Source organism: Notolepis coatsorum, assembly GCF_963971535.1.
Source record: "Notolepis coatsorum genome assembly, chromosome: 8".
Classification (NCBI taxonomy): Eukaryota; Metazoa; Chordata; class Actinopteri; order Aulopiformes; family Paralepididae; genus Notolepis; species Notolepis coatsorum.
The window spans coordinates 68205219-68230891 of NC_140172.1; the positions used below are offsets into that span (position 1 = coordinate 68205219).

Sequence of the window (25673 nt, forward strand, 5' to 3'; positions counted from 1 at the left end):
GACCAAAACACAAACTGATTTTAAATGCTTTTATGCTCATTTATGTATGTACACTCAACGTGACAGTAAATGAGGTAAACCTCAGTTGCCTTTCGAGTTTAAAAAAATATTTGAAATTAAATGAAATTATAGTTTGAGTTTAGTTTTTCTTTTCCATATACTTCCGTTTCTAGGTGTTTTTCGGTTTATTTATTTAAACAGTTTTATGCCAAGATTAATTTATTTATATCAGAGATTTCTTTATTCATTTTCAATTAACAGACATACATACCCAGACCACCCCCAGCTAGTCAACCCTTATTTACAGGATGTACAGTGTATATAAATTAATTATTTACAACAGCATAGCTGCCAATGGTTAACAAAAGTGATCATATGATATCTATAATAATTATGGATTGCACATTAAGAGAAAAATAAAAAAGAATGGTAACATACCGTATGCAAGGATTCCCTGCACCTTATCAAAGTTTTTATTTGAGTGGGTTACTAAGTAACATATCTTCTCTAATTTAAGACATGACATAATGTCCTTGATTCATTGGGCATGGGGGGGGGGCAGCATCCTTCCATCTCAGTGAAATAGCCCTTCTGGCCAAAAGGGAGGCAAATGCCAGTGTAGGGTGCTGGGTAGGTGTCAAACGTCTATCATCCTCCCCAGTGGTACCGAAAAGAGCTATCAGAGGACTGGGTTTGAACTCTGCCTTTGTAACCTGAGAGTGTGCTAAACACCCCTCTCTAGTATGTCTCTAAGCTGGGGCATCTCCAGAACATGTGCATGAGGGTTGCCTCATCCACCTTACATCTGTCACAGCAGGGATCTACCTCTGGGTACATGCAAGATCACTTGGCCTTGGATATTATGGGCTTTGTGTAGGCCTACTACTTTAAATGGTATTGAATCCAGTTCCCACACAACCTTGAACAGACCTTCCAAAGAGGAATTTTTCTGTTAAGTGCCCCTTTATCAAACAAAAATAACTCAAATAATATCTGATTGTTATTTTGAAATGAAAAACTACTGCCAATGGCTTTTGGACTGCACAGAAGTCACAGTGAAAGATATGCAGCTTTAGTAGCCCACACACAGTTGTATTTGACCAGCTTACGGGAGTAGCTTGATTTGTGTCCCCCTGAGGAATGAAGCACTGTTTATGCAGTCAGTACAGCGTGTAACTGGAACGATGTGAAGACACAACATTCACATGTTTAGCTGTTGCAGTTTGAGGAATCTTCATTTCCTCACCTGTCAAAGAGTGAGAAACCTCTGACTTAAAAATCCTTGATACAGTTCACGTTTCAACATTATTCCCATGTCCAACCTCCTCTGTTTTGGCAATAGCCACAGAGTCTGTGTCAACATCCACATCTGCCAAGAGGCCACAGCATGCGTGGTTCAGCTGCCGCTCCACAACGGTGACGCGCTGCTTCAGCCGCTGTTGAGTGGCAGTGTATTCACTGAGCAGACGGGCAAAGCGAGTCTGTAGGGTGTCCAGAGAGGACTCGAGCCTCTCCACCTTCTCCTCTGTGTCCTCTTTACCCAGCCCCCCGCTCTCTGCATTCTCATCCAGAAGACCCTCCTTCATCAGGATCTCCCGGCCCCGCTCCTCTAGCACCTTCTTAGCATCTGGGTACTCAGTCACTGCCTCCATCAAGTCATCCTTAGAGAGGCAGAAGAGATCAGAGTAACCGATACTGCGGATGTTGGCTGTCCGTCGATTTCCCATTTTGCTGCCCTTTATATTCAGGATGCTGATTTCTCCAAAGCAGCTCCCTGCAGTGAGGAGAGCATATTGGGTAACCCCGTCATCAGCCACCACAGCCAGCTTCCCCTCTTTAATTATGTACATCTCTTTTCCTATATCTCCCTTGCGGCAGATGTAGTCCCCGGGACTGTAGACCTGTGGGCGGAGTTTAAGCACTAGCTCCACCAATAGTCCCGCCTCACAGTCCTGAAAGATGCGTACTTTCTTCAGGGTCTCCAGGTGGACATTGATGGCAATCTCAGCCCGAAGTTTGTTAGGCAAGTTCTTCAGGACTTCCTGCTCATCCACCGCTTTCTTATTGGTCCAGAGGTAGTCAAACCATTTAATAACACGCCCCTCCAGCTCTTTGCTGACTCTGCGGAAGTGCATGTAGTGTTTGATGGCGTCAATGCGGGCCTGAAATTCTGCCCGCGTGGCGTTCATGTTGGCAATCATGGAGCCCACATTTCCCACAATGGTGGCAAAGATCAGCACCCCGACGAGAAAGTCAAAGACCACAAATAGGTACTCCTCATCCCGCACTGGTGCAGGCATCTCTCCAATGGTGGTAAGAGTGAGGGTTGACCAATACAGACAGTAGACATAGGCCCGGGTCAAGGAGCCATACTCTGGGTTGGAAATGTTGGGGTACACCCAAGTATCAGAACCAAACCCAAGAGACTTGGAGATAGCAAAGTAGATGCAGGCGTTCCAGTGAATTATTACCAGGATGTAGAGCACTAGGTTGCAGATGCGGAAGATGTTGGGGTAGTTGGTGCGCGTCTCTGTGCGGTCGAAGAATTCAAACATGCGCGGGAAACGCAGCAGGCGGTTGAATCTGAGCTGTGGTGTGTGGATACCGGTGGTGATGTAAGCCAGATCAGTGGGGAAGATGGACACCACATCTAGCTTGAACTGGAATGTACGGACGTAGGCGTCCCTTAGCTTGGCGTGATCCTTCACCAGCAAACCCTGTTCCAGGAACCCTACAATAAGTAAAGCATGGTTTCAGTTGAATAGGTTATTTCTCATCTTCTTTTACTACTGTGTAATACTACTCCACAGAGTCCTGTGAGTGGAAGCTGTTAGGATAGGATACCTGTTCGAAGTCGGATAACAGTGTCCATTATGTACACAAGGTCAGAGACGTAGTCCAACACCAGCCAGCAGATGTAATTGCTCAACTGCAACTTGTCAAAGCATGCCCTATGGATTAAACAAAAACAAAAACACTGCATATTGATAGGGAGATCAAACGTTCTGCCGTAATGTAATCAAATGGGAACTAGCATAACAATGCTATTCAGAACGCAGTTTCAGTCCAAAGTCCCAAACGATACTTTCAAAATGGTTCAAAGGGTTCAAAAGGACATTTTACACGTATAGCTGGGTCAGCTGGGTATAGCTGGGTCAAGTGATTACAGGAAGTTGCTGTAACTAAATTATTATTTCATCATTTCGACACTAAAAACAAACATTTTTATTTTTTTTTTATTTTTTTTAAACTTTGACCAGTCAGCTGGTTCTTTTTAGCGTTTATCGCTTTTTCGTCGCATTCATACTTGGTCAAGTTCGACTGACAGAAGCAGGCTGAAAGGGTTCAGATGGGGGGAAAGACACTCTGGGAAAGGCACGGCTGCCGTCCGGGATTCGAACGCGCTTAGCCCCAGATCCGCGCGAGCGCGGTTGTCCACGGCGCTGAAATAGCACTCGCGGTACGTGGTGAGCTACTGGAGCTCCCCTTTGAATTTATTTTTATGTTGAAGACCATCTTACAGAGGTGGAATATGCTATTTAAATAAATATGGGCTCTACCACAACGTTTGACCTCTCTAATACTGAGCAAGAACATTCACTCAACACCGTGCCCACTATGAGACAGCACATCCATTCAGACGCAGGAAAAACAAAGAGACATTCTAACCCTGAAGATGGACTCTGCAGGCCCGAACAGAAAATGACTATTTCTTTATTACCTTGCCACGACAAGAATCCAGTTGTAGAGGACAGCTGTAGCGATGACAAACAACCAGCGGTAGTATGCGTCATCTGATGGGGACACCACAAACACATTCCACTTTTTCCTAAAAGAAACCAAAAAAATAGTGGTTAAAGAGGAATGTCACCCATTTTAAGAATGCAGTCAGTATTGTGAATGTACAGCATAACGCCAGAAATCAGAGAGACAACCCTCCAACTGGTGATGTCACTGGGATGTCAAATCTGGGGCTGCTCCATAGCATAGACAATGAAATGCCAATAAAATAAAAATGTTGTGTGAGCTTACACCCAAATTAGGGTTTAATTCTGGGTTAGACCTTCTAACAATGCTAGAATATAAACCTCATTCGGGTGCAAGAGCTCACGCTAACATTTTAATTCATTCAAAGTGTAGCTCTCTGAACTTCTATGTTCCTTGTGTTTTTATGTTGTGTGCTTTAGTACTCAACAGACATGTTTTAGTTTCGTAAAGAGACACTCAGGTGATGGTATTAGCATGCCTAAAATCTTATATAATAATTTACTTAATTTACTTAATGAATGAATTAGCCTGGCTACCCCCCTGAAGTAGTAAGAGGAAGCACCTGTTGACTCCAATGTTAATTTGCTACAAGGAGGGAATGTGACGACCTACGCCATCTGCTGGTTGCATAAAAATGCCAATCACATGCATTTTCTCATAGGGGGATCTTTGATTATAATTTTTTTTTAATTATCTTTTTTCCCCTTTTCTTTTTCCGTTTTTCTCCCCTCCCAATGTTAGTCGTTATGCCAATTCCCAATCCCCTTCCTGGTCGTTGCGCACTCTACCCCCTACCGTCAGTCTGGGAGGGCGGAGACTATAACATGCTTCCTCCGACACATGTGTACCCAGCCCACCACTTCTTTTCACGTGGCAGCGCGGACTCTCACTGGGAGAGTGTAACGTGTGGAAGGTCACACTACCTCCCTCCAGATCCTTCCCTCGCTGTGCAGGCGCCCCGACCGAACTGTAAGAGTCGCTGTTTACAACGACCCGGACCCACCCACCGGCTTCCCTCCCACTGACTCTGCCAATCGAGCCAATATGGTGGCCGGCCAAGCCGGAGGCAACGCTGACAGCCGGATTCGATTATAGTGTCTCTTGCGCTTAGTCCGCTGCGCCACCCAGCCGCCGGATCTTTGATTATTGATAGGAAATTGAACTTTAAAGGTTCAGACATTTTGCAGCACATAACTACTATGGATAAACATTTTGTGATAATGTGTTTTTGCATTTCGCATGAAGTCTCGTCCATTATGTTAGTTCGTCATTGTCTTTACAATAAATGTACCTCTTGAAGAAGCAACCAGAAACAGAGAGGGCTGTTCGCTTACAGAGAGGCGGACCAACTCGTTACCGGAGCTACAGGTAAGCTGAGTTCAACTGGGTTCTGGACTGGTTGTCCCCTGGACATTGGCCGTTAATATACATGTATCGGACACCCATGACACTGTCATAAGATGGAAGTAAATACAGTGCACAATCCTGCTTTTTTTCTAACCTAGTTTAATTCTTTATTTAACGTGCCGTTTGTATAAAGCTGACATAATGTGCATTTGAGTGATGCTTGGTGCAGCAAAGTGCATCTAAATAGTCTAAGGCAGACAGACAGGCAGGCATACTTAAAGATCCCTTTGGTATTGTTGCCATTGGCATCAGGTTGTGTATTGCTGATGCGACTGGGAGCAATTCTTAGTTCAGGCCCACGAAAGCGTTCCAGGAAGGAGTCTGGGCGCTCCTCCTCCATTAATAGGCTCCTGTGGGCCCATTGTCTGAAGGTCACCACCAGGTCGACCAATCTGTAAGAGAGATAAGATAAGATGATCCTTTATTAATCCCCTTGGGGAAATTCGGGTGTCAAAGCAGCATAGGGGGGGATACAGAGCTTCACAGTCCAGATATACATACAATATACAATATAAATACAAATACAATATAATATAAAAAAGTACAAAATAAAAGATAGTCCAGTGATTAGAGTCCAGTGATATGAGTCTCTAGTGCAAAATACAAGATAGTCAGTACGGTGATGTGAGTCTCTAGTTCTCAAGTCCCGAGTTCTGACAGTGATAGTTCTGGCAGCGGAGCCGGCCGTTCGAGCCCTTTGTTGTAGAGCCTGATGGCTGCCGGTATAAAGGACGGCCCAGGCGGTTTGTGGTGTGTCAGGGGGGGGGATGAGTCTTTGGCTGAACGTGCTCTTCAGAGAGACACACACACACATAATGATCTCTGATCAGTTGGAACATGTGTATGAATTGTGAGCTTTGGAAAATATATTAGCCAACTACTATACCTTCCGAGAGCTCCCCTTCCCCGAAAGGAATTTCTAGAATTGACGCCTTGAGGATCGAGATCAGCTACTCTCTGTAGCTCTGAAGATGTGTCATCACAGACCGAGGGCACCCTGTTGGAACAGAATGGTCACATATTGATGGTAGAAACTGTGACTCAAAAGGCAATATAACCACCACATTACCCATATGAAAGTAAGATATCCACCATTTGAAAAATGTGACACATACGTTTGTAAAATGATTACACTACAGGTATGAAAGTCAACCTCAATATGGAATATTCTAAAGTAATTTTTCATTGTATTCCCTCTTCCACCTGACGGGACCGGTACCGGTCCCAAAATGACATCATGTCATAAATCAATATCCCCAGAATGTTCTACAAAAGTATCGTTTGGTCAAACGTATTCAAGTATAAACATCATAACCATGTCACAACAGCATTTATTATGTATATTATCATCAATACGTTAGGAATAGGTTAAAGTGTTATTAGATAGATTTTCTTTTATTTTACGACAGGCGACCATTTTGGAAAACCTTGAATCATGGGAATTGTAGTTTCTTTGCGGCCATTTTGTAGCGGACATCCATAGCTCTGGATCTGCATTGGAATTTTTTTAAATACATTTCCTGAAAGGATCTATGGGGTTCAAGGTTCATAGTTCTGTATGAATTTTTTTAATAACTTATTATTCGGGATAATATAGCACAATACAACGTTATTGACAAATATTGAAAAGCAGTTAGTTTCACTTCCCTATTGTTAGCACGCAGCAACAATTAGATAATAATAATAATAATTCATTTAATTTATATAGCGCTTCTCAATGACCCGAAGTCGCTGACAATAGTCGGGAGCAAAGTAAAAACAAAGAAACAAAAACAAAGAAGCAACAAAGAAACAAAAACAAAAGGAAGATGAGACCATGGGGGGAACAGGGAAGACAGCATGATAGCACAAAAGACAGGAGACAGACATCAATCAGGTTGGAGGGGGGGGGGGGGGGGGGGGTTTATGGGTGGGGGGGGTTGAAGGCAAGGGAGAACAGGTGGGTTTTGAGGCGAGCTTTGAAGGTGGAGAGTGTAGGGGAGTCTCTGATGGACTGAGGGAGGGAGTTCCAGAGTCGGGGTGCAGTGCAAGAGAAGGCCCGATCACCAAAGTTTTTGAGTTTGGATGTCGGGACAGTGAGGGAGGCAGTGGAGGAGGACCGGAGGGAACGGGTGGGGCGGTAGGGAAGAAGGAGATCAGTCAGGTAGGGGGGGGGGCAGGCTGTGGAGGGCTTTGAAGGTGAGGAGTAGTGTTTTAAAGTTTATGCAGTGTTTGATCGGGAGCCAGTGGAGAGAGTGGAGGACAGGAGTGATGTGTTCACGGGACCGGGTGTTAGTGAGGAGGCGGGCGGCTGAGTTTTGGACCATTTGCAGTTTATGGAGGGAGCGGGAGGTGATGCCAGTGAGGAGGGAGTTGCAATAGTCCAGGCGGGAGGAGATGAAGATGTGTATGAGGGATTCAGCAGCAGGGGGGGAGAGGCAGTGACGGATCTTTGCAATGTTGCGGAGGTGAAAGTATGATATTTTTACGATGGAGCGGACGTGGGGGTCAAATGAGAGGGTTGGGTCAAGGAGGACACCAAGGTTTCGGACTAGGGGGGAGGGGGTGATGGTGGAGTCATTGATGGTGAGTGTGATGGGTCCGGATCTGGTGAGGGTGGTTTTGGTGCCAATAATGAGAAGTTCCGTCTTGTCACTAATTTGAGGAAGTTGTGAGTCATCCAGGTTTGGAGATCTGAAATTAGTTTCAAAACGGTTGCACCGTGGTGAAAATAAAAAAGTACAGTAGACAGTAGATTTCATTATCTGTTCTTATGCACGCCTGGTGATACTAAATCCAAATTGAACTCAGCCATTTGAAAGATAATATATGTATATATATAAATGTGCGAATTGGCTATAATAAGGTAATTTATAAGCCTGCTATTCTATATTCTAGAATAATATTTCAAATTGCATTGGTCCGGATGGGAGAATTCAGTACTGTATCTACAGAACCTTCTGTTTAATCATCTTCCCTTTATTCATTTCCTTAGATTTTTTGTACACATGATCTCAAGAAGATACTGAACGAGATTAATGTTTGGTCATTATTAGCATGGTGTTATTCACTGTCAAAGATGCAAAAAGAAATCATAATTCATATTCTCCTTTGTTTCATCACAATTTAAGCAAGCCTATAGACACAATATTTCTGACACTGGGAATACATTCATTGAGGTCCATATATGTCCCTAGATACCAAGAATATGCAAATGGTCCTTGTAGAAGTGGAGCAATATTCCATTTACTTAGGTATGTATTTTAGGCGGATTTTCTGAAAATAGGCTCCGGGCTTAAGAGGTTAAAGACCGGGCGGTTAGGTGGCCGAGCGGAGATTGCGTTCGTCACCAACCCCGGAGCTGTGAGCTGGATTCGCCTGTTCGAATCCAGCTCACAGCTCCGGGGTTGTCACCAGCTTGGCTGGCCGTCTGCACTAATACAATTGGCTGTATTAGAGGGTGGGAGAAGCTGGCGGGGTGGGTCCGGGTCGTTGTAAACAGCGACTCCTACAGTTCGGTCGGGGCGCCTGCTAAGCGCGGATAGGACTTGAGGGGGATAGTGTGGTCCTCCCACACGCTACGCCCTCTCGATGAGAATCCGCGCTGCCAGGTGAAAAGAAGCGGTGATTGGCTGGACGTGTGTTGGAGGAAGCACGTGGTAGCCTCCACTCTCCCAGATGATCTGACTGTGGGGGGTAAGTGCGCAGCGACCAGGAAGGGACTGGGAATTGGCATACGACTAACATTGGGATGGGAGAAAATCGGAGGAAAATGGAGGGGGAAAAAGATCAATATAAAAAAAAAAAAGAGGTTAAAGACCTAAAGTATGAATGAATTAATTAATTCATAGTTTATTTCTAATGATAAAGAATAATAAAGTAAGATAAAATATTCCGAAAAGGTATAGGAAGAAGCAATATGCTTATCAGGTCCTACCCCATATTGCAATAAACCCATAACTGTAAGGTTTGGTTCTTTCCCCACCACGGGCTTCTTGAAGTACTGTGATGATTGGTCCGCTGCTCTCCCACTCGCTCTGTTCCTTTAAGCCTACTCGCTCTGTTTCCATTTGTTTTCTGCTAATCATTTCATTCCCCTATTTCACACGCTTCTTCCCAGAGACGTGTTTGATTGGTTCTCCCCCGTCCACACGCTTATCAATCACATCCCTCAGCTGTCACTGCTTGTCAATTAAGCATTTCCCGTATTATTTATACCCCGTTTCCCCATTCAAGTTTTGTTGGATCGTTTTGATATTTCAGTTGCATTCGCCGTTCCTGCTGCCTGCTGTTGTTTCCCTGTGCTTTGCCTCCAGGATATTCAAGAAGCATTCCTCTTGGACACCCTTTCCCCGAGGCGACGCGCTCGCTCCATTCTGTTCCAACGCTCTTTACGCACAACGCCTGGGTGAGTTTTTTATGACTGTCTTTGATCCAATTCCGTTTTTCGTGTGTTTATATAACACTGAAGATTTCCAGCTTTTTATCAGACAGTCACTCACCCAGCGTTTAGCCTTTTTTGGATTGTTTCATTGGGATAATATTTTGGCCTAACATCTCCCACTGTGTGTTTACACACCGAAGATATTATCACATTGGATTTGTATTTTGGGACTTCGCTCACAGTGTTTATTTTGCACCGAAGATTCAGTCACTTGGATAACTCTGTTTTCGGGTACAAGTCACCTCTCCTGTTCACCTGCTCTGTTCCACCTGCACTCTGAGTTAACTCGCTCCCTCTCGCTCTCTCGGTCCCGCAACCACCTCGGAGATTCTGCCGAGAGAAGTCTGCAGAGCGGCTCTGACGTCAGCGTCTGCTTCCCCTGACTACCATCCCGGGAGAAGCTGCAGAGCAGCAACATTCATCCTTGCTTGTATTCCAGTCTTTGTTTGAACTCTTCCAAGTCTGTGCTGTTTATTTTGTCTTAATAAACAAGCCCTTGTTTTTGGCAACTCTGAATCCTACTCTCTTGTGTCGTTGCGTTTGGGGTCGGTGTCAAACCATAACATTACGATCCAACCAATATGACGACCCCAGCCGACACAGAGAGAGTCGTCACCTTGGGCATCGAGGGGGTGGTAAGGCGTGCCCTACGCTTCCATCGCGCTCCAGGCAATGTACCGGTTCATCGTCTCTTTGTCCCCAACTCAGTCCAGTCCCGGGTCCTCCAGTGGGGCCATACCAGCCGGTTCGCCTGCCACCCGGGCGTTCATCGCACGTTTTCCTTCCTGGCTCGTCGATTCTGGTGGCCCACCATGAGGAGCGACGTCAAGGAGTTCGTACTGGCCTGCGCGGTCTGCGCCCGCAAGAGAGTCAGCACAGCAGCGGCAGTCCAGTTGGAGTCAGCCAGGGAACACAGCCTACAGCTAGATGCGGCTGCGGCAGCTGTACTGGAACTCAGGGAGCAGGTCCAGCTTATTCAAGGGTCCCTGGCCGCCCTGGCAGGACAACAATCTGGTATTCTCGTTCAGCTTCACACGCTGTGCGACACCGTTAACGCTTTACTTCCCTCACTTCCTTCAGGAGCATTCCCCGCAGCCCCAGCAGTTCCCACGCTTCCCGATCCCGCACCTCGGGAACCCCGTCTCTCCGTCCCACGGCTGTTCGACGGTAATCCCGAGGAGTGTGCCACATTCATCATGCAATGTGAGTTGGTTTTCCGTCATCAACCAAGTCGATTCACTTCTAGAGGGGCCCAAGTGGCCTATATGACAAACTTGCTTTCAGGCCGGGCTGCCCAGTGGGTCACTTCCTCCTGGGCAATGGATGCAGATTTTGTTTTCTCCTATCCAGACTTCGTGGCTGAGCTCCGCAGGGTGTTCCACCATCCAGCCCGTGGTCTGGACCCTGGAGCCCGGTTGGGTACCTTCCGACAGGGGAGCGGCGGGGTAACAGACTACGTCCTGGAGTTTCGACTGGCGGCGGTGGAGAGTGGTTGGAGCGACCCAGCACTTCGCCTAACCTTCATGAGGGGGCTCAGTGACGCAGTCAAGGACCAGCTCGTGACCCGGGAGGAGCCTAACTCCCTCGAGGACCTGTTCAGCCTCGCCATTCGCATCGACGGACGCCTCCAGGAGAGAAGACGTGAGAGAACCCGACGGGGACCCCCAGACGTACCCCCCGAGGACCACGACCTCGAGGAGGATTTCAGTACCCCAGACGTACCCCCCCGAGGACCACGACCTCGAGGAGGTTTTCTGTACCCCAGACGTACCCCCCGATTACCACGACCTCGAGGGGGTTTTCAGGGAGTCCAGGGCTCAGGTCTTTCCGCCTCGCCGGCCTTACGACTGTGCCATCGACCTCCGCTCAGGGGCTCCCTTTCCCGGCGGCCGCCTCTACAGTGCTGACCGCCCTGCCCCCTCCGTGACTGGTGGGTTTGTTCCCTCCCGAGCCGTGACCGAGGAGGAACCCATGCAGCTGGGACGCAACCGCCTTAGCCCGGCCGAACGGGAGTCCAGGCTCTTCTCCGGCCGTTGCCTCTACTGTGGCCGGGATGGACACCGTGTCTCCAATTGCCGTGCCCGGCCAAGAGGACCAGGCTCGCCGAGACCCCGGGAGATCCTGGTGAGCCGTCTTTCCTGTTCCCCCACCCGTGCACCACGCAAACGTCTGGCGGACGTCACCCTAGCCTGGGCAGACCAGCGGGCGACGGTGGGTGCACTCATGGACTCTGGTGCTGATGGGAGTTTCATGGACGTTGGGTTTGCCACCCGGGCCAACATTCCACTTGAGGACCTCGAGAGGCCCTTGGAGGTCTTCGCAATGGGCCATCGCCGCCTGGCTGACGTCACTCAACGCACCTGTCCAGTCCTTCTCACCGTTGCTGGTGACCACGTTGAGAGGCTCCAGTTTTTCGTCACCAGCTCTCCTCTTGTCCCTGTGGTCCTGGGCAGGCCCTGGCTCGCGCTGCACGAGCCCCACATCGCCTGGTCCTCCGGTACCATCAAGGGGTGGAGCCCCTCCTGTCGTGCCCGTTGTCTTCGGGTTCCGTCCAGCCCCCTCACCGGGTCCCAGTCCCCGTCTCCGGCCTCCCTCGCCGGTCCTCTGTCCCCGTGCCCGGCCTCCGCTGTCGGGCCCCAGTCCCCGTCTCCGGCCTCCCTCGCCGGTTCTCTGTCCCTGTGCCCGGCCTCCGCTGTCGGGCCCCCCCTCGCCGGTTCTCTGTCCCTGTGCCCGGCCTCCGCTGTCGGGCCCCAGTCCCCGTGCCCGGCCTCCGCTGTCGGGTCCCAGTCCCCGTGCCCGGCCTCCGCTGTCGGGTCCCAGTCCCCGTCTCCGGCCTCCCTCGCCGGTCCTCTGTCCACGTCTCCGGTCCCCCTCTCCGAGCCTCTGTCTTTGTCCCCCTCTCCAGTGCCCCTGATCGCCGGCTTCCTTGGGTCCCGTCCGGGCAGGCCGGGGCCGAGTTGGTCGCCGGGTGGCTCCCGTGGAGGGGGGGGTACTGTAAGGTTTGGTTCTTTCCCCACCACGGGCTTCTTGAAGTACTGTGATGATTGGTCCGCTGCTCTCCCACTCGCTCTGTTCCTTTAAGCCTACTCGCTCTGTTTCCATTTGTTTTCTGCTAATCATTTCATTCCCCTATTTCACACGCTTCTTCCCAGAGACGTGTTTGATTGGTTCTCCCCCGTCCACACGCTTATCAATCACATCCCTCAGCTGTCACTGCTTGTCAATTAAGCATTTCCCGTATTATTTATACCCCGTTTCCCCATTCAAGTTTTGTTGGATCGTTTTGATATTTCAGTTGCATTCGCCGTTCCTGCTGCCTGCTGTTGTTTCCCTGTGCTTTGCCTCCAGGATATTCAAGAAGCATTCCTCTTGGACACCCTTTCCCCGAGGCGACGCGCTCGCTCCATTCTGTTCCAACGCTCTTTACGCACAACGCCTGGGTGAGTTTTTTATGACTGTCTTTGATCCAATTCCGTTTTTCGTGTGTTTATATAACACTGAAGATTTCCAGCTTTTTATCAGACAGTCACTCACCCAGCGTTTAGCCTTTTTTGGATTGTTTCATTGGGATAATATTTTGGCCTAACATCTCCCACTGTGTGTTTACACACCGAAGATATTATCACATTGGATTTGTATTTTGGGACTTCGCTCACAGTGTTTATTTTGCACCGAAGATATCTATCACTTGGGATTGTGTTTGGAACGTTACTCACAGTGTGTATTTACACCGAAGATTCAGTCACTTGGATAACTCTGTTTTCGGGTACAAGTCACCTCTCCTGTTCACCTGCTCTGTTCCACCTGCACTCTGAGTTAACTCGCTCCCTCTCTCTCTCTCGGTCCCGCAACCACCTCGGAGATTCTGCCGAGAGAAGTCTGCAGAGCGGCTCTGACGTCAGCGTCTGCTTCCCCTGACTACCATCCCGGGAGAAGCTGCAGAGCAGCAACATTCATCCTTGCTTGTATTCCAGTCTTTGTTTGAACTCTTCCAAGTCTGTGCTGTTTATTTAGTCTTAATAAACAAGCCCTTGTTTTTGGCAACTCTGAATCCTACTCTCTTGTGTCGTTGCGTTTGGGGTCGGTGTCAAACCATAACAATAACCATTTTTTCAAACACAGTTTTCAAACAAAATCATCTGCTTCACTTCGATCAAGTTCATATATATATATATATTGATTGATTGATTGATTGATTGATTGAAAACTTTATTAACAGATTATACAACGGCATGCAAATTTCTCGATTCTGATTGGCTGAAACAGTCCATTTACACATATGTATCTGTCACAACCCACGCTCCTGGTCGCGTTTAGCTTATTCCCAGCGGAAGAGTACGTCGCGTGCTTCCGCGTTTTCTCTGATTGGCCATGTGACCACGGCAGCGAGAGAGAGCTGCAGCGCGGAAATAGGCTGTCTATTGCCTCGCGCTGCAGCGCGGAAATAGGCTGTCTATTGCCATTCTCTAAGACAAACTCTAACCTTAACCAGCTCCTTAACAGCGCCTAAACTTAACCCTTCTAACCATAACCAACTCCGAAACAATGCCTAACCTTAATGTTGTGAAGGGCCAGATTAAACCGAATATATATATTTATTTATATATATATATTTAATTGTATTTGTATATTCTCTAATATTCCCTGATATCCCTTGTATATTCCTTGTACAATATGCATTGAATATCCATTCTAGCCTACTGAACATCCCATAATAGTCTCCATTCTACTATTGGTCGAGACCTTGGTGCCAGGCTGCCATACCCCTCAGACCCAGTTCAAACGTACCGCTCGACATGTACGAACAAGTCCTAGTTCCGCGTAGGAATTTGGCTACCGCACCACTAATGGGACTATTTGTTCATGGTGCGTATATATACTGCGCTACTAGAGTAGGACTTTCTTTTCAGTCCAGTTTCTTACCCTCCAATAGAGTCACAGACGTAAAGCCTCCCCGCGACGCCACGTGTGGGAGTAAGGCCAAGTTCGCCTACCATCGGTATTGAGACATCGTGTATATTAATATTTGAATAGTCATATTTGGCACTATATCGTCGAGTTGGACGTAGTCTATTAAGCTAATAATAGTCTGTTAATATATAGTGCTTCGTGCGGTGAGAATACTACCGTAGTCAGTACCCCATCGTTTCGGGCAGAGAACTGGCTGCTTACCCAGGGTGGTTGACCCTATGTGAAGCTGCACCCGAGGAGCCCCAGAGCCTACGAGCGAGTGGACCTGTATACCGGATTATTCTACCGACGACAGCCCGCCTTCCCAGGCACGGATTATGCTTTGGATACTTTGATTATTCCATGGATAAAGACCCCCGACACTGCCGTGTGTTGGAACCCCCCCCCCTGGAGAGGACGCAAGGTGAGGAGACGCTCTGCAAGACGAGGTCGCTTCACGTCTCTCCCCCGTGGACCGGAGAGAGCCGGCCCACAAAGAGTCCACCTGCTTTCATCTGTGGTCCAAGGATCGCCGGCGCATTGAACGGCACTACAGTGGGTTCACCTGGGATACCCTTGGCCGGACGAGGCAGCCGGATTCTACCCCCCCCCCCTCCTACTCCTGTCGGCTTACAAGCGACCGGATTAACCCCCTCTAGTGTATCTAGTATAATCATTAAAGTATCATTGCTGTTATTCCTTAACTATTCCAGGTCGTATATTTACCACCTGCGCCTTCAGAGATTGGACATTCTCTATTGATATACCGACGAATACTCCTTGCCATAAAAGTGCATACTATTTCAATTCATAAATGTAATTAAGTGATTAAGTGCTTATTCTACACACCATCGCTGTGTAGAAATAAAGACCTGTTTCTAATTCGTACATTTGTGTTGGATCCGTTTCATCTACGTGAGAGTGTTCATGATAATATATTTATGCCGTGTACTGGGTGGCCGAATATTAAGTACAAAGGTAGTGGTAGTAAGTATCATATCTAGTAATACAGTCAGGGAATTGTACCCCTCAGTTACAATTGGTCCTTCGAGCCGGATGGTAATTAGTGTAATATTAATATAGTGTTATTAATATTGAAATGGCCTATGATGAACACTCCACGAAACGATCCTCCTAACCAACGCCCGCAGCGCGAACGACGGCTCCCTCAGTACTTAGAGGCTTACGCTGTCAGTCAACAACCTAGTCTTCTACTAACAGTAAACGCGGTAAAACTAGAAAGTAAAAGTATGTCTAACCCCAACGCCCAGACTACCCCGACCATAGAGGCCCCTACGGGCTCTAATGTAACTGACCAAGTTCACGGTGGGGACCAGTGGGAACCAGACATGACTTCACACCCCGCCAGTACTGAAGAAGTAGTCCCCGATGAGTCCCGGGAGGAATACAACGCTACCGAGAGAGAACTCGGCACGGAAGAAGACGGGGAGAGCACCGTGGAGATAGAGCTCCAAGGCTCCGCAAGGAGTACCCCGAGGGAAGGCTCCCCTATACAACCGCCTTCTCCCAGCGAGGCAGAGAGGACCCTACAGCAGGCCTTCCTCATCAGCCTGAACGCCGCTGCTGAACGCGACCGACTGCAGATCCAGCAGCGAAGCGAACACGAGCAGATACGTCTAGAAATAAGACGCATTCAGATGGAAGAGAATGTGGCCCGAGAACGAGCCGGTGCTCAACGGGACGCAGCGCGCGACAGACAGCAGTCGCAACTAATAGAACAGCTGATCAGACGGACAACACCCTCTCCCTCCGCCAGAGGCTCCAGGAACTCGTCTAGACACACCTCCAGGGCGGCATCCCCTAGCCGAGTAAACAACCCTGAACTTGACCAACAGACGAGGTCTATACCCCCCACAGACCACCTCCCCCCACCGGTCCAAGCGAGACCTAGCAACCGGGAAGGAGCAGCATATCCTGTGGAGAGGCTAAACCAGAGACTACAAGCACTGGATGACCTAACTGAAGACGAAGAGGAAGAGGAGGAGAACCACGCCCGAAGACAGCACAGTACTCTACCGGACCAGGAGGTCCGGTACAGCCCAGGCTATACTCCCGCGGAGCTGCGCTACAGACCCCCGACTCTATACACGGGTGAGCACGACGCACGACCCGCACCGAGGAACAGCACCTGGACAAGCGGGCCATGGTACACTGCCGGTACCAGCCCATACCAAGGAGCGGGAGGAGACTCGCCTAGGAGGCCTCTCCCCCAACGCTCGCCGATGTATCCACAGTCAGCGTCATACATTGGCACGCCTATGGTACCCGACTTCACCCAAGAGGACCGGGCCCAGTATACAGAACTCCGCATGTGTCTGGAGACCATGTTGGTGGATGTATTGGATGAACGCCACAAATACGCCATCCTACTGAAGCACTTAAAGGTACCCCGCGCACATAATATAGCGCTCGCCTACGCGACTTCCACCACCCCATACACAGCAGCGCTGGTAGCATTGGACCAGAGGTATGGGCGCATATGGGATTACGTGATCCAGGAGATCCGACACATCGACCGCTTACCCCCAGCAATAGACAATCGAGCACTGGACGACCTGTCCATCAGAGTGCAGTCCCTGGTAGGGATGTTGGGAGCGCAAAGAGAGAAGGGGAGGCATGAACTTTACGCCAACTCAAATGTGGAAAGGATCCTGGAGAAGCTGCCGCCCGCTCGTCAGGAGCGCTTTAGGCGGCAGAGGGACCACAGAGACCCGAATGGCCCCGAACCGAACCTCCTCGATCTAGCAGACTTCCTGGCGAGAGAAGTCAGCAGCCTACGGCTAGATACATTCGGACGGAGCACCCCTGGCTCCAGAGAAGGAACCAGACGACTAAATGATGGAAGAAGATCGGTGACTGTGATGCACCAATCGGAGTCAGTACCGAGCAGCAGGAGCCACAGTACCCCCTCCAGAACGGAGAAGTGGAAGATAGTGTGCCCCTACTGTGAGAAAGAACACTGGCTAGCGCAATGTGACTCCTTCCCCAAGCTGAACGCGGAGGAAGCAGGTCAATGGATAAAGTCCAACAAGCGCTGTTTTCGCTGTGCGCGCTCACACATGGCAGCCGAATGCCGCTTAAAGAAAAGGTGCACCAAGTGCGATGGAGCCCATCTGGACATACTTCACGACAGTAACAGACGGCGCCCTTCACCTGCACCATCCAGCCGCAAAGCGAGCGTCATGTACATCGATCCCGCCAGCAGCAGTGGAGCCCGAGTACTCCTAAAAGTAGTGCGTGTGACACTAAGCTACCAGAATAAAGTCCTGGACACTTACGCCGTCCTCGATGACGGGTCAGAGAAGACCCTGCTGCTCGCCTCCGCTGCGGCCCAGCTAGGGCTGCGGGGAAGCGAAACCCAAATGACAATTCGGACAATAAGACGAGATTTGAAGACGATAAAGGGCGAGAATGTCTCATTCTCTATCGCAGCAAGCGGCCAGCCTGAGCGACGGTACCAGATTGCAGACGCTTTCACCAGCCAAGAAATAGGACTGTCGCGGTACACATACCCCGTCGCCAAGCTGATGGAGAAATATGCACATCTGCGCAAGTTACCGATCCCGCTCATAGACAATGCTATGCCGACCCTGTTGATAGGCTCCGACCATGCAGACCTCATTGTCCCGATAGACCGGGTTCATACCGGACCCCGAGGCTGCCCTGCAGCAGTCGAGACCCGTTTGGGATGGACTCTCCAAGGCCCGCTCGCCAAATCTCTCAACCGAAGTACAGCCACTAGATGTCTCCACTCCCGAGTCACAGAGGGAGAAACCGCACTCCTGCAACACGTAGAGCGGCTATGGACCTTGGAACAAATGCCTTTTAAGAACGGAAAGAAAGACATTCGCTCTAAAGATGACATTTACGCCATTCACCTCCTCGAGACAGGGACCAAGAGAGTCCCGGTCAACGGCGTGTTGAGATACGCCACGCCACTCCTGCGGCGAGAAGGAATGCCTACTTTCCACGCCAAGACAGACGCCACAGAACGGTACCTGCTGAACACGGAGCGGCGCTTAGCCAAGAACCCCGCCCAAGAGAGTGTATACCGCGCTGAGATTGAGAAGCTCATCACAGCGGGACACGTCACAAAGATGGACATTAAAGAGGCTGACCAGACCACTGAATCGTGGTACGTGCCCCACCACAAGGTCCATCACAACGGTAAAGACCGCATAGTATTTAACTGCAGCTACCAGATCGGATCCCAAAATCTGAATAAAGAGTTACTGCCCGGTCCCACACTCGGCCCCTCCCTACTCGGCGTTCTACTCCGCTTCCGCCAGGAAAAGGTGGCCATCAGCGGGGACATTAAAGGAATGTTCCTGCAGGTGAGATTAGTAGAGGCGGACAAGCCCCTGTTACGGTTCCTATGGAGAGAGAAGCCAGGAGATGAGCACCCAGCCATCTACCAATGGGAAGTCCTCCCCTTCGGAACGACGTGCAGCCCCTGCTGTGCGACATTTGCACTACAGAAACATGTAGCAGAGGACCCAGCAGCGGACGAAGAGGTCCGACACAGCGTAAAGAACAGCTTCTACGTAGACAACTGTCTACAAAGCCTTTCAACCCAGGAAGAAGCCGAGGCTCTCCTGATTAAACTCCGCGCCTTATTGATCAAAGGCGGCTTTGATCTCAGGCAGTGGGCCAGCAGCGATCCGCAAGTACTGCGCAGCCTCTCCTCCGAGGACAAGGCAGCCAGCAGCGAGACCTGGATGGCTACAATCCCGGGAGAAGCCCAGGAGATGACCCTGGGATTGGTGTGGCGATTCAAAACAGATTCGCTTCACTACAGACACAAGCCCCTGACTACGGAGCAGGGAAGGCCGGCGGCGGCGCCGACCACCAGACGGAGTGTGTACACAACACTCGCCCGACAATATGACCCGCTAGGATGTATTCTACCGTACACCACCAGGGCAAAAATGATTGTACGAGCATTGTGGGACAAGGACCAGGGCTGGGACGACCCCATTCCCGCACACCTTGCATCCACCTGGAGAGAGTGGGAGATGGAGCTCCACTCACTCCCAGGCGTTAATATGCGCCGAAGCTACTTCCCACCCACGGTGAGGCCAGAGACATGTAAAATGGACTTACACGTCTTCAGTGACGCCTCAGAGGTCGCATACGGATCAGTAGCCTACTTACGGGCCCAAGAGAAGGGGGGAGAGATCTACACAGCATTTGTCCTCGCCCGCTCGAGAATAGCCCCACGCAAGCAACAATCTATCCCACGTCTAGAGCTCTGCGCAGCCCTAGCCGGAGCGCACCTAGCCACGCTCATCCAACGTGAGCTCACCATACCGGTGTCTAGAACAATCCTGTGGTCAGATTCCACGACGGTACTCGCCTGGATCAAATCGGACTCATGCAAGTACAAAGTCTTCGTGGGAGTCAGAGTCACCGAGATTCAAGACTTAACCGAAGAGTTAACCGGAGAAACTGAGTGGCGCTACGTTGATACAAAACAGAACCCAGCTGACGTCATCACCCGGGGGATGCCCCTGGATGACCTCACCCGTCGCAATGTCCACAGTGACGGCCCCGCATTCCTAAGACTCCCGGAAGGACAGTGGCCCACGCCTATCCCGAGGGAAGCAAGTCCAGAGGAGGTGGAAAATAAGAAGTCTGTGTTCTGTGGATTGAGCACCGTAGCCTCCACCGACCCTAACATAGACGATTGCACGTCCATAGAGAGTGCACAACAAAGAACATTCCTGCGGTACCACCCGGAGTGCAAGTCCCCCGCTGATATGTCAGCAGCTAACTACGAGGAAGCAGAATTGCTTCTACTGCAGCGAGCCCAGAGAGACTCGTTCCCCGATGAATTGGCCTGTCTACAGGGAGGAAAGCCCGTCCCATCCGACAGCAGATTAATTCATCTGGCCCCCGAGAGCGACGCTCATACCCTCATCAGAGTGAGTGGTCGCCTACGCAAAGCCCCCAACACACTCCTGATGGGGCGGCTAGATCCTGCATTACCCCAGACAATGTACCGGCCTGAAGAAGCGAACGGCCGACGAATGTGGAGGTACAGCCAAGTATTAGCCGACAAGTTTTGGAACAGTTTCCTACTGCACTACCTACCGTCTCTACAGACCCGCCAGAAGTGGGTAAAGGAGAGAGACAATTTGACAGAAGGAACAGTCGTCATGATTATTGATCAATCACTGCCCAGAGCTATGTGGCCGGCCGGCCGCGTAAGCAAAGTGATCACCGGTGCCGACGGCAAGGTCCGAGCAGCTGAAGTGCTCGTCCAGGGTCGCACTTACACCCGTCCCGTGGCAAGGCTCATAGAACTGCCTCGACTCCCAGACACAATCGATGATGACCATGACCCTACAACCCTATGACTTTGTGAAGTTGACTGACCCCTACAGCAAACCCTTATGTGTAAATAGACAACGCGATTAATCTGTCTCTGTTTAACTGATTAGGTCTGGGACCTATTCAGGGGGTGGCTGTTGTGAAGGGCCAGATTAAACCGAATATATATATTTATTTATATATATATATTTAATTGTATTTGTATATTCTCTAATATTCCCTGATATCCCTTGTATATTCCTTGTACAATATGCATTGAATATCCATTCTAGCCTACTGAACATCCCATAATAGTCTCCATTCTACTATTGGTCGAGACCTTGGTGCCAGGCTGCCATACCCCTCAGACCCAGTTCAAACGTACCGCTCGACATGTACGAACAAGTCCTAGTTCCGCGTAGGAATTTGGCTACCGCACCACTAATGGGACTATTTGTTCATGGTGCGTATATATACTGCGCTACTAGAGTAGGACTTTCTTTTCAGTCCAGTTTCTTACCCTCCAATAGAGTCACAGACGTAAAGCCTCCCCGCGACGCCACGTGTGGGAGTAAGGCCAAGTTCGCCTACCATCGGTATTGAGACATCGTGTATATTAATATTTGAATAGTCATATTTGGCACTATATCGTCGAGTTGGACGTAGTCTATTAAGCTAATAATAGTCTGTTAATATATAGTGCTTCGTGCGGTGAGAATACTACCGTAGTCAGTACCCCATCGTTTCGGGCAGAGAACTGGCTGCTTACCCAGGGTGGTTGACCCTATGTGAAGCTGCACCCGAGGAGCCCCAGAGCCTACGAGCGAGTGGACCTGTATACCGGATTATTCTACCGACGACAGCCCGCCTTCCCAGGCACGGATTATGCTTTGGATACTTTGATTATTCCATGGATAAAGACCCCCGACACTGCCGTGTGTTGGAACCCCCCCCCCTGGAGAGGACGCAAGGTGAGGAGACGCTCTGCAAGACGAGGTCGCTTCACGTCTCTCCCCCGTGGACCGGAGAGAGCCGGCCCACAAAGAGTCCACCTGCTTTCATCTGTGGTCCAAGGATCGCCGGCGCATTGAACGGCACTACAGTGGGTTCACCTGGGATACCCTTGGCCGGACGAGGCAGCCGGATTCTACCCCCCCCCCTCCTACTCCTGTCGGCTTACAAGCGACCGGATTAACCCCCTCTAGTGTATCTAGTATAATCATTAAAGTATCATTGCTGTTATTCCTTAACTATTCCAGGTCGTATATTTACCACCTGCGCCTTCAGAGATTGGACATTCTCTATTGATATACCGACGAATACTCCTTGCCATAAAAGTGCATACTATTTCAATTCATAAATGTAATTAAGTGATTAAGTGCTTATTCTACACACCATCGCTGTGTAGAAATAAAGACCTGTTTCTAATTCGTACATTTGTGTTGGATCCGTTTCATCTACGTGAGAGTGTTCATGATAATATATTTATGCCGTGTACTGGGTGGCCGAATATTAAGTACAAAGGTAGTGGTAGTAAGTATCATATCTAGTAATACAGTCAGGGAATTGTACCCCTCAGTTACACTTAACCTTAACCTTAACCATGCCTAACCTTAACCATAACCAACTCCGAAAGAATATTGCCATTCTCTAAGACAAACTCTAACCTTAACCAGCTCCTTAACAGTGCCTAAACTTAACCCTTCTAACCTTAACCAACTCCGAAACAATGCCTAACCTTAACCTTAACCTTAATGCCTAAACTTAACCGGCGAAAGAATGCATGTTAAAAAAAAATAAAAAAAAATTGAAGGAATTCGAACTTGTCACTAACGGACCGCAGGACCGCAGGACCGCAGCGCTGCCAGTTGAGCTAAGCTTCGAATGAAAATCATCAGGGATTACGGCTACATAATGCCGCAAGCTCTGCCGCTCCGCTCTGCGGCTGCCGCGCCTGCCGCGGGGCGTGTCGCAGCCAATCAGGGAAAACGCGGAAGCACTCGGGCGTACTCTTCCTCTGGGAATAAGCCTCCTGGTCCCAGGACCCGCCCACAACCGAATCACATCACTCCGCCGTTCGGATTTTTCGGAAAAACAAGATGGCGGACAATAATCTTTAACAAATGGATATGTTGATAGCGTCATAACGACTGAATATAAAGCGATTCTGTCACGGCGAATGTCTTAGTCCTTTAAACAATGTTGGATGATGTAATTGATGGGTCATGAGTCATTGTAGAACAAAAAAAAATCGCGCGAATTGATTGATTGGTTGATTAATTTGCAATCTTTTTTTCTTCCCCTTCCTTGCCAGAGCTCAATCTCTCACACTCTCTGGCTTCCAGACACACTCACTCGGTCGCAATTATATCATATTATACTATATTATATTATATTATATTATACTATACTATATTATATAGTAAGCTAACACACACACACACACACACACACACACACACACACACACACACACACACAATGTCTTAGTTGCTTAAACAATGTTGGATGATGTAATTGATGGGTCATGAGTCATTGTAGAACAAAATAAAAATCGCGCGAATTGATTGATTGATTAATTGCATTTTTTTTTTTTTTTTTTTACCTACTTTCAATAGAAGCATCTAAGAATGAAGTTCTATAGAAAGTAGGTCTGCATCCCCTTAACAATTGTGTGTATTGAGCCGTACTGTATTGTACCCATTCTGCATCTGGTAATACAATTTTCAATCAATCATTCCAATAACAACCACTAACTTCATAATTAAAAACTAAAGAAAAGTTGGATGTGTTAGTTGGTTGGATGTCTTAGTTGAAAGGCAGTTGGATGTGTTAATTGGTTGGATGCCTTAGTTGAAAGACAGTTGGATGTGTTAGTTGGTTGGATGTCTTAGTTGAAAGACAGTTGGATGTGTTAGTTGGTTGGATGTCCTACTGAGAACAGTTGAATGCACTTCCGAGCTGCTTCCACATGGAGGCAACTTCTCCTTTTTTCTTTTTTGGGAACTACTTTTTCTGGCGGATGGTTTTTTCAATAAATCTTCGATTAATGTGTGTTTATTGTATAATAAGGTTGGATGAATGTGGCAGTTGTATAAAAGCATTACACCACTTGCAGTCGTGATTTGTGAAAAATAAACCATGCCTAGGGGGGTCTAACGACCACCCCTAGGCATGGTTTATTGTTCACAAACCACTCCTGCGCGTGATGTAATGCTTAATTGCAGAATGGGTACAGTACAGTACAGCTCAATACATACAATTGTTAAGGGGATGCAGACCAGAGAAAGACTTTCATCTTGTTTACATCAGGGTCCCCCATTTTCAATTCATCATAACATTTATGACATACATGACATACAGATAGACAGTACTGCTACATCTATACATTTATGACATACCAGATTTGCAAATACAGTACTGTTTGTGATACAAAAAGAGTCCAGAAAAGAGAGTATACATTTGACGTAGAAACTGTACATTGGAGGAGGTTGGGTAGGTGGGGGGGACTGTACATTGGAGGTGGTTGGGTGGGTGGGTGGGGGAGGTTGGGTAGGAGGGGTGGGTGGGGGACGCTGTACAACTGTACAAGCAAAACTGTACATTGGAATATTGACAAGACCATACTTGGTCATTTACTGTACATTGGAGGGGGTTGTGTTAGGACATTTACAGGGGCCAGTTTCGAATTGCAGTCTCCCGTAGGTGTTTTTTGAGAGTGTTTTTGAAAGTGGGTAGTGATTCACATTCCTTTACAGCTTTGGGTAGGGCATTCCACATTGATGTGGCATAATTGCTAAATGTGTTTAGTCCCTTGTTTGAGCCGAATCTGGGTTTAACATGATTTGTGGAGCTCCCTCTGGTGTTGTGATCGTGGTATTCACTGACCTTTGGGAAGTATTTTGACATGTACATGGGTACCTTGGTCGTGTAGTGTATCTTGTAGACCAGGCCCATTGCAAGTTGCTGTACTCTGTCGTCTACTCTAAGCCATCCTAGGTTGGCAAAGTGGGCAGCGGTGAGGTGGGTTCTAGGAGTAAGGTCAAGCAGTAGTCTGACCAGTTTGTTTTGAGATGTTTGTCATTTTGTTTTTAGTGCCTTTGAGGTGCTTTGGTACCATGAGGTGCAAGCATAGTCGTAGTACCCTTGAATGAGTGCTCCTGCCAGAGTCTTCAGGGTATTCTGAAAAATCTGACACATTGGAAAGACTCAACCCAAAAGCAGAGCAAATTGCAATGCTATTTGGTCCTAAATGGAGAGTACACAGTGGCAGAATACCCGAGCACTGTGACTGATCCAAAACTAAGGAGATCCTTAACTACAGTAGGTACAGACTGAGCGAGCAAAGCCTTCTCATCGAGAAAGGCCACCCTAGGCAGACCTGGCTCCCAAGAGAAGACAGACTGTGCAATTGAATTGAAGAAGAGAGAGATAGAGGGAGGAAGAGAGAGATAGAGGGAGAGAGATAGCGAGAGGGAGAGAGAGGAAAAGAGGGAGAGAGATACTGTATATATATATATATATATATATATATATATATATATATATATATATATATATATATATATATATATATATATATATATATATAGGGAGAGAGAGATAAATAGAGAGAGAGAGGGGGAGAAAGAAAGAGAGCATAGTGAGAGAAAGAGATAGAGAGATATAGACAGAGAGGATGTCTACTGTACCTGCTATGGACGTTGTCGGTTTCATCAGGCTCCTCCTCTAAGGTGGTCTTCACTGAGAGCCTATGGGGCGATATCTCTCTCTCAGCCACCTGGCCCGTCAT

The 25673-nt window shown here is 48.5% G+C and overlaps 1 protein-coding gene across 1 annotated transcript; it reads right to left on the reverse strand.

Annotated features, from left to right (window-relative positions):
- Positions 1–1292: 1292 nt before the first annotated feature.
- cnga2b (cyclic nucleotide gated channel subunit alpha 2b) lies at positions 1293–25673 on the reverse strand (the record flags this gene model as incomplete). Its single annotated transcript, XM_084320451.1, has 6 exons — positions 1293–2731; positions 2845–2951; positions 3722–3829; positions 5391–5567; positions 6062–6172; positions 25573–25673. 6 exons carry the CDS (start codon positions 25671–25673, stop codon positions 1293–1295), a joined length of 2043 nt encoding a protein of 680 aa, XP_084176577.1.